This window comes from Antedon mediterranea, chromosome 2, assembly GCF_964355755.1.
Source record: "Antedon mediterranea chromosome 2, ecAntMedi1.1, whole genome shotgun sequence".
Lineage (NCBI taxonomy): Eukaryota > Metazoa > Echinodermata > Crinoidea > Comatulida > Antedonidae > Antedon > Antedon mediterranea.
Window position 1 is genome coordinate 7,423,000 of NC_092671.1, and position 14,292 is coordinate 7,437,291.

The following is a 14,292-nucleotide window of genomic DNA, read 5'->3' on the forward strand; positions in this document are numbered from 1 at the left end:
AAGAAAATAATGTATTATTAAAACGATAACAACGAACACTATATTAAAACTTTTTATCAAAAGTCAATTACATAAATAAAAGTAAATTAAATTGAATTGAGATAAGAAAACTTTTTTTTAAAGACAACACAGTATTAGAATCTATCATTAGACAAATAATTATGAAAAAGATGTTTATTTTTGCCTAACCTACAAAACGGCATAAATACATGACATTATACTATAATTGTCTTATTGTTTTTTCAATGAAGACAATAAAAGACAGTGAGTCATTCAATGGAGTCAAAAGTATCATAGAAGTACTATAAATCACATTTCTATCAAGAAAATTAAGATTAGGTTTATTTTAGTTTGTTACTCATCACAAATGTATTGTAGTAGGCCTTATATAGGAAATCAGAAAAATAATAAATAATAAAGATAATTCTAAATTGTTTGAAATGGTTCAAGAGTACAGTCATTCAACTGATCAATTATTAGTTTTGTATGTACCAGTTTTATTACAGTACAGTGCCTGTTATGTAAAAACTCAAAGGAGAAGTCTGTGAAAACGTCTGTGAAGAAGTCTTTGAAGTCATCTCTACAGAAGGGCTGGTTCCTTGTATTTTGAATTGATTTAAAATCAGAATACTTGGAAAGGAAGACCCAAAAAAAGATGAAAAAAATACTGAAGCCATGATAAATATAAGCATTTTTCAATTATAATTATTTTCTTTAATTATTAATTAGGAAAATAAATAACTATACAAGTAAGACTAAATTCAAATTCAAAACAAATATTGCAGTTTTTTTGGAAGTTCTATGGAATTATTTTGCATAATGAATCTAAAACCAACTTGTGAAATGTTATCTTTTATAATGTTGCAGAGTGACGACAGAATTCCTTGGGGAAATCACATTCATACATCATTCCACTTTTTCCATTTTCACATCATAAATGCAAACTGTTTCCGCTGCCATAATGAATGTATACCATTTCTTGACAACCATGTTCTAATTACATTTGGTAATTCGGATTCATTTCAGATGTTCTTTTGCTAAATTACATCGACTAGATAAAGGTTATCAAAAAGTACAGGAAACATATTTGATATGGAATTGTTCATCTCAAATGAGAAATATCTATGATTTTCTACATCCCAAGGTTAACAACATCTGACTGAATATTGCTGCCAAAATGAGATATTATGTATAAGAGAATTTAAATAAAAGAAAAATAAAATTTGGCAAAATGAAAGCACTTTAAAATAACTTAACATTAAACTCTAAAGTATGTATTTGGCTAATGTTGAACAAGGTTGTTTTTTTTATATTACAAGCCATGCCAGTAGTTTTTTCAGAAAATCCTCCTTTCGTTTATCCTAAGTGTAATATGATATTGTATTAATTTTTAATTTTTTTTTTTGGAAGAATGGAAATTAATGATGGATTTGAAATATATTATATTTTCCATTTCTAAATTTTTAAATTTAAATATTCTCTATGATTTTATCAGACAACATGACTGGAAACAAACTGAATAAAAAAGAAAGTGGGATTATGATGATGTTGTGAATGAGATCTTCAAATGTAATTCCAACAACAACGACCAAATATTTGTCTGCTCAAGAATACAGAACCCTCTCCATCCGATATTCATATACAGATTAACAAATTTGTGTTAACGCTTTGCTTTCCAATTGGATTTATTGATAAATACACTTCTCTTCCATGCTCAATTAAATAATTGAATTTATTCTAAAAACTAAAAACTCATTACTATGATCATGTACTTTAAATTGAATCTACTTTTAAAAAAACAATTCAAATTCTCAGTACATATCAGCACATGGACAGATTGCAATGCGAAATATAAAGACGTGGTTGACGAGAAGCAATCACATCTAATGCCTTTGGGGTTGTTAAAGAAACTCTACATTTATAGTTCTTTGAACTTAAAACACTGAATGTTCAATTCAAGCGTTTCCGTAATTTCATCTCATCAATAACGTCGCAACTCGGGGGCTCGGTATAACTTATAACCAGATCAAATATAAAGGATAATGATGATTATCATTATATTGCTGTACTATAACCTGCAAAATTAAAATTTGCGTTGTAGGCAACGATTAGCGCCATCACCAAGGGAGTCATCACATGCACGATTTTTTTTTTTAATTTAAAAACAATTTACATAATACGAAAAATTAATATTCTAAACTATACTAATTTTAATTATAATGTAAAGCTTTGTCTTATGAATACAACTATTCAAAAGATCAAAGGTCAATAATATGTTAACAGTTAATTTCATACAAAATAATTCATGCAAAATTATCTTAGTTTTCATTTTAAATATTTTAATTTGTATGATGTTATCATGAAAAATATAAGGACAACTTAAAAAAAGATAAAGACATTAGAAAAGTAAAAACATTATTTAAATCCTACTCCACTTGTTCCGAAACGAACATTAAACATTTGCATCTATAATCCCTTTGAACATTATTAATCTCTCATCATAAACTCCTCAAATAATTGGATAGAAAACGCTCGCATATCACTCTTGTTGTCAATTCTCACGAGACAAATGTTCGCTTTGCTAATGTAATTTTGTTGATGAATTCGTGATTCGTAGTCGTTTCTTCTACAGATAAAGACATTTTTTTCCTTTAACTACTGCCTTTCAATATAGCAAAGAATTATGAAATATAAAAAGGTAGTTTTGTGATTCACAACCTAAATGCGTCAATAACAATCGTTGAATGTTTATGCTAGGAATTAATGTAAAGATCCATATGGAAAAGGTCTTGTGGCATAAAAGAGCCGTGATGGAATGAAGAAGTATGTAAACATAACATGAACAGTTCAAAGACAAAATATATTAAACATTGCATTTTACTAATAAAGAATTTTAAATAGTAGTTTTAATGTTAAAATAGTACTGATATATAATTACAGTAGCAATTAATATCAAAATGTAAAATATTTAACCATAGTTCTGTTGTGCAATGTTCTGTATGTCTGTATCCTCTCTTATGGCTATTTTAGTTTTGTCCAGGTAACCTGGGCACGAAACAGATTTTATTTTACTATTACGAGACAATACTTATGGTAAAAAATCTAAAAATTAGGGCTTTTCTTTTAACGCTTGTGCTGTTGTGTTTCATTTTCCTTAAATCATATTTGACAAAAATAGAACACTGTGGTATAAAAGTCAAACTTTTTTTATGTATTTTATGTTTCTTGTTCTCTGGTGGCACTCATTTAATAAGACCTAGGCCTACTGTAGATAAATTGGTTTGTGACAAATATAGAACTCTGCAAGTGCAACATAAAGGATGTATGTATTACTGTGTCTAATCCCTGGCACTGATTTAAGAATATTACAGTATGTGTATTAATGTATTGTGTGTCAAAAATAGGACACGGACAGGTTTACTTGTACTTTTTTTCACCTAGTCACTCACTCATATGACTTCCCTTAAAAGAAAGTTTCAAAATCAATTAAACTGGTTTCTTTTCTTAATTTTATGATTCATGTTTTCAAATGTTTTACCTGTCAGGAAGTGTTGATGGGGTTTTTCTTTAACAGAGCTGTTTAGTAGTATGGCTTCCATCACTCTATATTATTGACTATCCCTTACATATTAAATCATCATCATCATCACCACAATTATCATAAATTCTGAGAATCCTAGTCATAATGAAAATGTTTTTTTAAATATGAATATTGTTGGAAATAAGTACATTTTCTTTAAATACAATAGACAACTGTTCTTAATAATAGCATTATGATTTTAATTTGATTAAGAAAAAGGGGATAATGATACTGATTACTTTATTAAAACTATACAGTAAAAGATTTCCAATAATGAATGGATATTTAAACTCTAAAAAATTTGAATTTTATACTGTAATAGATTTTTTTAATAGCAATACTAACTGCAGGTGATCAGGAATTTATTTGTTGAATTCCCATTATTTTCATTTCCTATTTTTGTCTGAAAAACATTCAAACAATATATGGTACACATGAGTATTCAATATACCACAGAAAAAAAGAGATATCGACTGAATTCTTCAGCAAACACTAATAGAATACAGATTTGCCAAAATGGCGTCAGACACAGAAATCACCTTACATTCATGTTTAATACAGTACATATGATCCTTTTTCGCATTTATCTAGCAGTCTTGTAACCATATACACTTCCTTTGCTAGTGACTCTGCATGTGGCAGTTATTATGAATAAACCTTTTCAGATCCTGAGGCCGTGGTTTCTAGTCAACAACTTGTTTTCCTATAAAACATCTATTTTCTAAGAATAATCATTATAACATTTATATGCTAATTCATATTTTTAAATCAGTTATTACAAGCTTTTACAGTATAAGAGTTTTAAAATCAACGAAAATGCGTGTTGATATATTTTAAAGATTTCTTTTATAGCATCGGAGAGTAAATAAGTGAAAACTGATTTGTTTGACCTTTGTCGCATGGGAAGTTGATAACTTGTGCGATAGTATATATTTAAATGAGTAATTTGATCTTTTAATTGACTTTTATACTAAATTTCTATCTTGTATTTCTTTTCATAGCAAATAGTTTTAGTTTATATTGGTTTTTTTTATTTAAAACAGTTCATGTGAATCTAATAGGTGAAAGACGATCGAATTCTCTATTATTACCTCTGCCAAAGAGGTTATATTTTATATTTTACTAGTCTAACAAATTTCCAAAACAAAAATACTTTGGAGAATAAAATTAATTTAAAAAGCAGTATTAAATATTCATTTAGAATTATCACTGTTACGCTGCATAAATACTGAAAATGCATAAGATTCCATTAAAAAAGGAAAAATGCTACAAAACAAGCAATTACATTTTTTTTTTCATATTCTCAAAGGACGTTATAATCTATTTAAATTTAGTATCATTGGTGAAAACAGAAAATATTTGCAGCCAATTTTCAAGCACATACTTATGCCAACAATGTTATGATCACAGCAATATGAATCAATAAGACATAACACAATGTCAAGGTCACCAAAATGAAAAATACAGTTTATAGGCATGTCTGCATATAAAGCAAATACTGTATGTGTGTTTGGATATATCCAAATTATTTTCCAGGAAGAAGGAATCATTTTCCCTTTTTATTATAAATAAACAAGTATACGACCGAGTATCCCATGTTCGAATATAATCCCTTATCCTAATTTAGAAGAGAAAAAAACCTCCATAAATACTGAACATTGTTATGCATGTAACCAAATTTTCGTATCCAGGCCAACTCATATATCATTAAAAAAAATCACATTTTTTTGGCAAGTATTTCTGGTGGTATTAAATTCCTGGAAAGTGAAGGGATTTCCAGGAAAAAGACATATTACAATTCTGGCTACACGCTCAATTGTAAACGATGACATATTTCGAGATGTTACACTACTTCTACTATACCTTTAGTATGTTTGACAGGGTTGAAATGTATGACTTATATATTGATAGGTTTATTGATAGGTTTATTGTTAAATTCATTAACCAATAAATGCACTATATGCTAAGCCATAAAACTGACCATCTTATCTCAGCATCAAAGTCTTTTAACGAGATACAGTACAATTTGAGGTTTAGAAATGATTAAGAAACAACAAGCAATATAACATTCGACGACGATACGTAACCTTCAACTCTTCTGTCAATCTAGAGAACGGCTTAATGGCGGATCACATCATATAAAAATCTTGTATTTGAATTCAAGTACTGCAAATACATATCATTAACGGTCAAAAACGGTATTCTTCTATACTACAATCATCATCAATTAGGGATTAGCTTCAATTATTGTTAAATAATTTCAATATCATTTACAAGTATTGATGTTCAATTTCTAAAGTGGTCCCTAAAATCTGTCATTAAACAAAAGAGTCTGAATCTGCTGTACACTAATGCATTGTTTGATATTTTGTGTTTCACTTTTTATATTATTTTCTAATTTTATAGCAAGAAATTTTTTTATTATTTTCCAATTCATAATAGGTTATAAAACCTCTTATGTCACCCAACTGTAGCTCATCTTCAATATTAAATAAAAATATTTAATAAATTTGTTTTTTTCATGTTTTTGTACACATATAGTATTATAGTTGATACACCACAGTACAAAAAAACAACATACAGTACTTTAACCCTGGACTAACTAAATTGTACTGGTATTAAAAAAAAAATAATAATAATTATACTGTATTATTAGTATATAAGTTCTGCGGTACCAACTGTAGTCTTAATACAAAATTTGGGAGTAGAGTTTCTTGTCATGTAAATGGTGCAAAAATTATCAAGAAACGTATTATATAATCCGACATCCATTAAAAATAACAAAATTGTAAAAACAAACAATACACAAAGTAATATTATGTATCTCATTATAATGAAAGTTCATTTAATAAGATCATCAGCGACAGAAAGTGAAAATATTTTAATTTACTTCCTTGGGTTAGTAACTAACGTATCAGAAGAGAATAACATTAAACATTATTTTAGATGGCAATTTATGTGGATTCATCCATGACTAGTTTCAATTTACTTTAACATGTTGTAGTAGATCTAATAATTAAATATTCCACAGCAGAACACAAATTATGAAGAGGAAATCATACAAATAACCAAGTGTAACAATAATTTCCTTAATAACCAAAGTTATATAAAAACGTATAATATTACAGGCGAATTAATTGCTAATTTTAAAAGATGTAGTAGAAAATAAACTAGGAGATAAAATGGAAATGTTTGTATTTCGAGCATTTTGAATTATAATAGAAATTAATGGAAGGCTATAAAAGCCAAATAATTCCATATTTAGAAATTTTATAGAATTGATTATGTTGCCTTTGCACAACCTAAAGGAAAAATGAACAATACTAGCAAAATAATTGGATAATATTTATAAGTTAAAATCGAGTGAAATGAAGACTTGAATCCTTGATTTCGTGGAATCATTCAAAGTCCAACGATCCAAATCTTAACATTAATCTGATGTAAGCTAAGAAGATGACCAAAAAAACACTTTCATGATAATTTTTCAAAATAAAATATCAATTTCAGCTATTTATTTTATAAAAAAGGAATTAATCATCTTTAGTTCATCTTGAGGTAGAACTTTGTCCATGTCTCAGGTAGACATATTTTCTACATTTCTTCAGTACAGTAAAACATACATTCTAGCGAAAGTGTCGTTGGATTTCTTCATATCAATACTTCTTCATATCATTGTGTGTTTTTGTGTATAAAAGTGCAAACTTTATTATTTATTATTACATTTTAGTAGAGTATCCAAATAAATACTTTATAAAAAAGCACAATCACAAGGAAAGAGAAACAATATGTATAAAGACCAAGCAATAAAATAACAATGTAAACACAAAGACAAACACAGTGCATAATTCTATTAGTGTTTTAGCAGAGTTTAGTTTGCGAAATACAGTATCTCCAAGCACCAAATGAATATATATGTGACAAAATGTTAAGTCCAGCTCATTCTAAACATGTTAATCTAACCCAACAACATAATAAAGCAATTTAAGCAACCAGGCACCACTCCAACAGTGACCATTTCATTTTTTGATGCAAGTTGTCTTGTCATTGTCTAAACATCAGGTGTCTTACTATCCACTTCTTAGTTCAGACAGTCAAATGTGTATGTATATTTATAGTACTCTGCCATCAGCCTCAGCAATGCCTTTCTACTGAGTATATACTTGTGATCATACGGCTCCAAATTTCATGTTTAAACATACAACACATCTTTAAGATTCCCAATAAACGTTTTTCTAAATCAATGTTTGTATAAAACTGCACTAAAATATGTACAATAAGAAAAAACCTAAAAAAATGTTGATCTCACCTGACGGACTCATGGTATTATGTGATGTAGTGGATGTACTGCTGGGAGACGGCATAGAGTCATTGCGGAGGGAACCTAGGCCACCAAACTCAGATCCTGGAGTTCTATTGCCAGTGGGAAAGCCATGACCTATCACAGAAAAAGCACTTGGAACACTTGACATGGAGAATGGTTCTTGAGACGTACCAGTACTTGGAAAACCAGAATGACCTAGAAAAGAAGACAAAATAATTTAAAATTATTATCATTTATTGTACTATAAAGTATAATGTATATACTGTATACTTCAGTATTTATCAGCAATTAATGCATGACACAATTCCCCAATAATTTGCAGTCTATAGTTTTACCTTTTAATTTCTGGTTGTAATTTTGTATTTAGCATTAGCAGTTCTAACACACAGTAAACTAATAATATAAATCGTTATAAACCCAAATTTTGTGATTTTGTTTCCTTTAAATTGCAGAGCTTCATTATTCATAAATTGTTAACGATGCAACGTTTACAGCCATAGTAAATACACATAATATTAGATAAACCTTTACTGCATTAATCTGTATAATACCAAATTCACTCTCTTAAATGAAGATACAGTACTTTACTTTAGTTGACCTCACTAATACAGAAACCAAGCCAATCACAAGTGAGAACAAAAATAAGCAATGTTTGATTTACCAAAAATACAATTATGAATAAATTAACTTTATGAAACGCAGTATTCATTAAACATATATATTTCATACAACAAACAATATAACTCCACTAAGAATTTTTTTAAGTATATTATCATAGATACAGTATAAAATAAGGATATATAATTCATTCATGCCAACACCCAATTTTTAATATTTCTCTTTGCCGACGACGCTTGTTCTAAATGCAAAATGCTAAACATGTATTTTTAAAATTCATAATTAGCAAAGCAGATGGTTTAGCACTCGTGATACGCTGTCAATAAGGTTTTATAGATGTTGATGTCTCCAAGAAAAAAAATAACAATCTCTAATATGATTTATTATGAATATCAGTGTGTGTAGTGTAAAGAAAAGTTCATATTTGAAAAGGTTGATAACATGTATAGAAAATGGATAGATGTTTTAGTGAATTTTGAAGACATCATAACTCATTATTAACAATGACATTCCAATATATTGGATTTCTGATCTGTTATTTAAAAGAATTGTGTTCAACTTTGAAAGTGGTTGTGCAGATGCGTAAACACCAAAACCGGCATATGTATGTACTGGTTCAAGTGATGGTTGGATCTACCAAATTTGTGTAAATGTTCTTTAAACCTATCAGATAAAAAAACTGTCTTTAAACATTTAACCGTTTTTTATTATTAATTAATTTAAGTCTTGTCTTTTATTATTTTCTCTGTTTTTACTTTGAGTTCAAGCTGTTTACAGTGTATTATTCTAATCCAAATTCACCACATTATTAAGAGAATTTTATTTGCTCTACATTTATCAATTTTGATTAAATTTTTAAATGGATAAATGTCATTTTGATATTCTATTAAACTTTTAACATATAATCTTTTATCCTAACCTAAAGGTTTTATACTGTAGGCCTTAATGATTTTGATTGGCGACACTAACCACGATTTAGAAACTCATTCAAAAAAAATTCTACATATTTTTAAAAGCAATATTTCTGTTATTCCTTCGTTCTTAACGTCAGTTTACCTGATGGAGTTCCAGGTGACGCATAATATCCAGGTAACAAAATCCAATTATCAAATATAATCCAATTCTAATTTTGGAATAGAATTCATCATGCAGATCTTAGCACCTTTAAATTAGTCGCAATTATTATTTGAAAATTCAAACTATTTGTCCTTTTCAAAGTAATAAATCTGTACAATTTTAGGATTAACATTTTATTTTCATATTTCTTTGTTCCAAGCTCATAAATTCACCCAACATCCATTGCTGTTCAACCTTTATTTGAACTTTCATTCAACCATCTGTATATATTTTAATCCACCTATTACTACCACATAATTTCAACAGAACAAATATAACACTTTCGACCATTCACATGCACACACTCATTATATCCTCTTTATTGCCTTAGTGGCTGCGGCGATGCATGCATTTGTTTTATTCATCGGAGGCCGACGTTTCCTTCCTGAGATCGAAATGGTCGCATGTTATGCATCAGTGATTTCTAATGTGACTAACTAAATTTTGTCACTAATCAAACCAATTTGAAATTAAATGACATTTAAATTTCCCATAATCCCACCTGTCATACAGTGGTAATCGTAATAGTGCGACAATGATTGGAAAAGTTAGGTGTATTTATTAAGCATCAAGAACATTAGGCATTTTAACAAAATATGTTGTTAAGTCCAGTAAGTCCATAGGATTTGGAATTTAGTATGTTACATGCAAATAAATGGATAAGGTACAGTAGATTCACTGTTTAGAATTATACAAGTTTAAACTCTTCTCCTAAATATGTCATATAGCCTCAATAACAAAAATATAATTATTTTATACAGACAGAATAATTACAGATTTAACAGGAGAAAAAGCGGATGGGGTACTGCAGTAATGTTTTATCTGATGTCAATACAATTTTTGTTTACCGTAGATGGTTTGGAGAACCTATCATTTCTCAAACGAAAGAAGGAAAGAGGAGCAGGGGTAGGAGACGAGTAATGTGGATGACAAGTGTAATTGAGTGGTTACCAGAAAATGGTAAAAAACACCAAGGAGTGGACCTGTTAACGAAAACGAAAAGCAGAAAATTGTGGAAGAACATCCATAGATATGGCACCTAGATAGAGAGATTTGTTTAAACTGCTGGTAAATTCTAAACAATTTCAACTGGAATACTTTTATTAAAATATTAAACTATGAATTTATAGATCCTGACAATCTTGAGGTTCACAGTGCCTATGAATCGACTTGTATTATACTCAGTATTGTCATATCTTCTTCAACAGTTCTTAAAAACATTTCACAAAAATATTTATTTGGTTTATAACCACTTATGCTCTCTGTAAACATAATTCCTTTGTAAATATAATATAAATACAATATTTAACTTATGCACTGTAACTGTCCTCAGTTGTTGTGTTGTCTGGTGAAGTTGTGAAGAAAAATCTGGTCACAACAGATCAGTCAAAGACACCTATTTAAACTGCTAAAATATCAGAATTTAGACAAAATAATAATCTGGTATATTTGTTCTGAGAATTTTACAGCATCTGGCATTTGTTGGAAATGGATTAGTGTCCAATGGTCAATCCTTGATAGCCATTAATGACCACAGGCAGTTTTACAATTAGTTTAGTTTATCATACCATATAGGGTCAAATTCTGAATCTTGGTTGTATTACATCCAAAAGCAAGCAATTCTACAGTAGATAATGTAAATCCAAATAATTTCAGATTTATTAAATATATTTGAAAGGTGTAGAAAATTGACCAGTGAAATACTGGGAATTGATCAATTTATTTAGTTACTTTACCAGTTACAGTAAAAACAAAATATGCAATTTAAACCATAAATAATCAATAATTAATGAATTATGACATCATACTGTATATCTAAATAACATTAGACATATCTTATAAACAGTAATAATAAATTAAAAGTTTAAAGGTTACAATGTGCATATATTATATTGTACACATAGTTTATCTGCTGGTCATTGCACCTTTCCTAACAAAAATTCAAAATTATCTTATAGCTTTTTTAAAATTTTAATTTCTCTTCAATAGTAGCGTGCATTAACAAACTGGTGATCATGTTTTAGTCTTTGTTAGAACACAAAGAAAGAAAAGCAAGTATAACCTTACACAAAACATGAATGGAAACACTTATGTCTCAAGATTGGACCCATGGACTCTACCATACAGATCTGGGGTTAAACTATTAACTTTACAAACATTTCAATTTTGCATAAATATCTAATGGAGCATAACACAATGTTATTGTACTTACCGTACTTTATCATATGTTCATAATAATCGACTGATCATAGTTAATAAAAAGAACAAACATACACAATGAACGATACGATGATGATTATGAGTTATCATTCCCTATCAGTATAATGGTATAGTCCAAAGCAATCCACACGTTCAAAACAAGTGTAAATATAAAAAGAAATGGCAGAACATATGTCTATATAACTCCCAATTACAGTATTATCCTGAGTAAGAAACAATGGCATCCACAGACAGATAGAAAAATAAGAGTGGGCCTAACGATATCCAATCACATACTAAGCAACTAAAACAGACATCCTAGCGAACAAGCTTAATTCACGAACTCACCGTGACCTTACCAGGTGCAATCATGGGCCACAATAGTACTACAGTAATACAAAGCTTTTAATTTTAAACTCTTTTATTAATCATCATAATATTTCAACTGTTTCTTTGTTGTCTAACAAAAGGTAAATTAGTGCGTAGAGGAAAACAAGCAATAGTCTGCTTTATTAAGATCTAATATTCAAATGTGTGTACCTGTAGGTATAGGAAACCACAACAAAAAAAGTTAAATACCACATTATCCACATTTTCCTTTTTAAATTCTAAAAGGAAAAGTCCAACTGAACTTTATCATAAAAACGAACAATGATACATTATAAGGTTCAGTACAATAACTATAATAACTAAATCATTATAGCTTTAATTAATAATACTAAAAAATATATGTTCAATTTGTATCAACAACAACTTTAATTTCATTCCAAAAGCTGGAAAACTAAAAACTAAAAATCTGAATCTACACAGTATGGTTCCAATACAATTTCTGTCGAATGTTGAAATTACAGTACAGAATGTATAACTGTATTATATAACATCAGCTGTTTCATAAACTTATACATAAATTCCTGATTTAATTTGGTGGATAGACCAATTAAATTGATGAGTCAATTCTACAGTATAGTTCCAAATTCCAATGAAAAGTAGAAGAGTAGGTTATTTGCCAACAGCATTGTTAATAACTTCAGTTATTATTTTAAATCTAGTATAGATTTGACATAGTACAACCCTATAGGTCTTCGCTATTCAGTGGCGGATCCAGGATAGAGGGGGGGGGGGGGGTTGGCTTGGCCTAAAAGTAGTGAAATGAAGTCCTGAACTTAATTTGATGTCCTATCTTTTTGCATTACAATTTGTGTAATTTAGAGGAGGCCTGGGCTGACTGGGCCCGCTCTTTGAATCCGCCCCTGCTATTCGAGTACATGGGATGGGATTATACTTGGCATTTATTTACCAACAGTCTAGTGGTACCTGAAACATCGACTCAACTAGGCAGTTTGAGTATGAGATGCTAGGTCAAATACACTACTGTATTCAAACTCATTTTAAGGCTGCTGTTTGTGTGTTAGTTTGTGGATTTACTCACTAACTCTTACTCTTGCCACAAGTTTCAAAGTTACTTTGTAGTGCCACCAGTATCATCATGCGTGCCAAAATTATTTTCTTTCTCTGATTTATGAATTGCCATCTAAAACATAGACTAAACAGACACAAGATTCTACAACCATTTTATACTACTGTAGTTATCACTGCGAGTCATAAATTATTACAAAGTCTCTGATAAAACTTATTTACTTCTTTTAAATGAAAGAAACAACATTTTTTTATAACATTAGCCCTGAAGTTTTAAAACCAAACCTCTTTGTTCATGTGACTAATTTTATATTTAGCCACTCAAAAATAAATAATAAAATAACCATGTGATTACTGATTATTTTATTAGGTTATTATTTATTAACTAGTTAGTAAACCAACCAGTCCGCCCTGAGCAGGTATTCTAATACATCACCTGAATCATTATTGTGATTCATTTTCCAGAGAAGTTATAAAATTTGCTAACGGCAAACAGGAAATGAGAGATTAATATTAAAGGATACAATAGTTTAATTTAAACCCTTAATTTTTAAGCAACAAAAAAGGCGTAGTAATATTGCAAGGTAACACCTTACAAAAATTTGGGTAAACTTTCATTCAGTAAATACACTCTTTCCCACATGGATAGATTTACATTTATATGAAATTTTAAATTTTCATGTGATTACCAAATTATGACAAAGGTTGAATTTAAAAGTTATATGACTGGGTATAATCACATTCTCAAGTATTATGACCACATGATTTAGGATAATGCCACCCCTACAGTAATTTACATACTCAAGCCCCCCTGATTTTTCAGCTTGTAAAAGTTAGATTAATTGTACCTAGCCAACTAGTTTTCATTGAGCAAGCATGACTTTTAGGTTAAGTTGAGAATTTTAAAAACACTAAACTTACTGTATGCTCCAGTAAGTAAAAACGTCGTTCATTTAAATACCATTTAACAGGTTACAGTATTTGGTTGTCTATCTGCTACCAAGTAATCAATTCACACACTATTTGAAAATGTTTGTCTTCC

The 14,292-nt window shown here is 29.2% G+C and overlaps 1 protein-coding gene across 11 annotated transcripts in view; it reads right to left on the reverse strand.

Moving 5' to 3' along the window:
- Positions 1-14,292, reverse strand: part of LOC140040245 (bromodomain adjacent to zinc finger domain protein 2B-like) — a 65,693-nt gene that overhangs the window by 44,502 nt on the left and 6,899 nt on the right. For 10 of the 11 annotated variants that reach the window (XM_072086019.1, XM_072086021.1, XM_072086028.1 and 7 more), the window contains exon 3: positions 7,887-8,096. In XM_072086019.1, the coding sequence (XP_071942120.1) occupies positions 7,887-8,096 (210 nt within the window). Of the gene's footprint in view, positions 1-7,886; positions 8,097-11,847; positions 12,376-14,292 lie in introns of those variants that run through there. The other variant, XM_072086026.1, reaches the window with a different exon arrangement.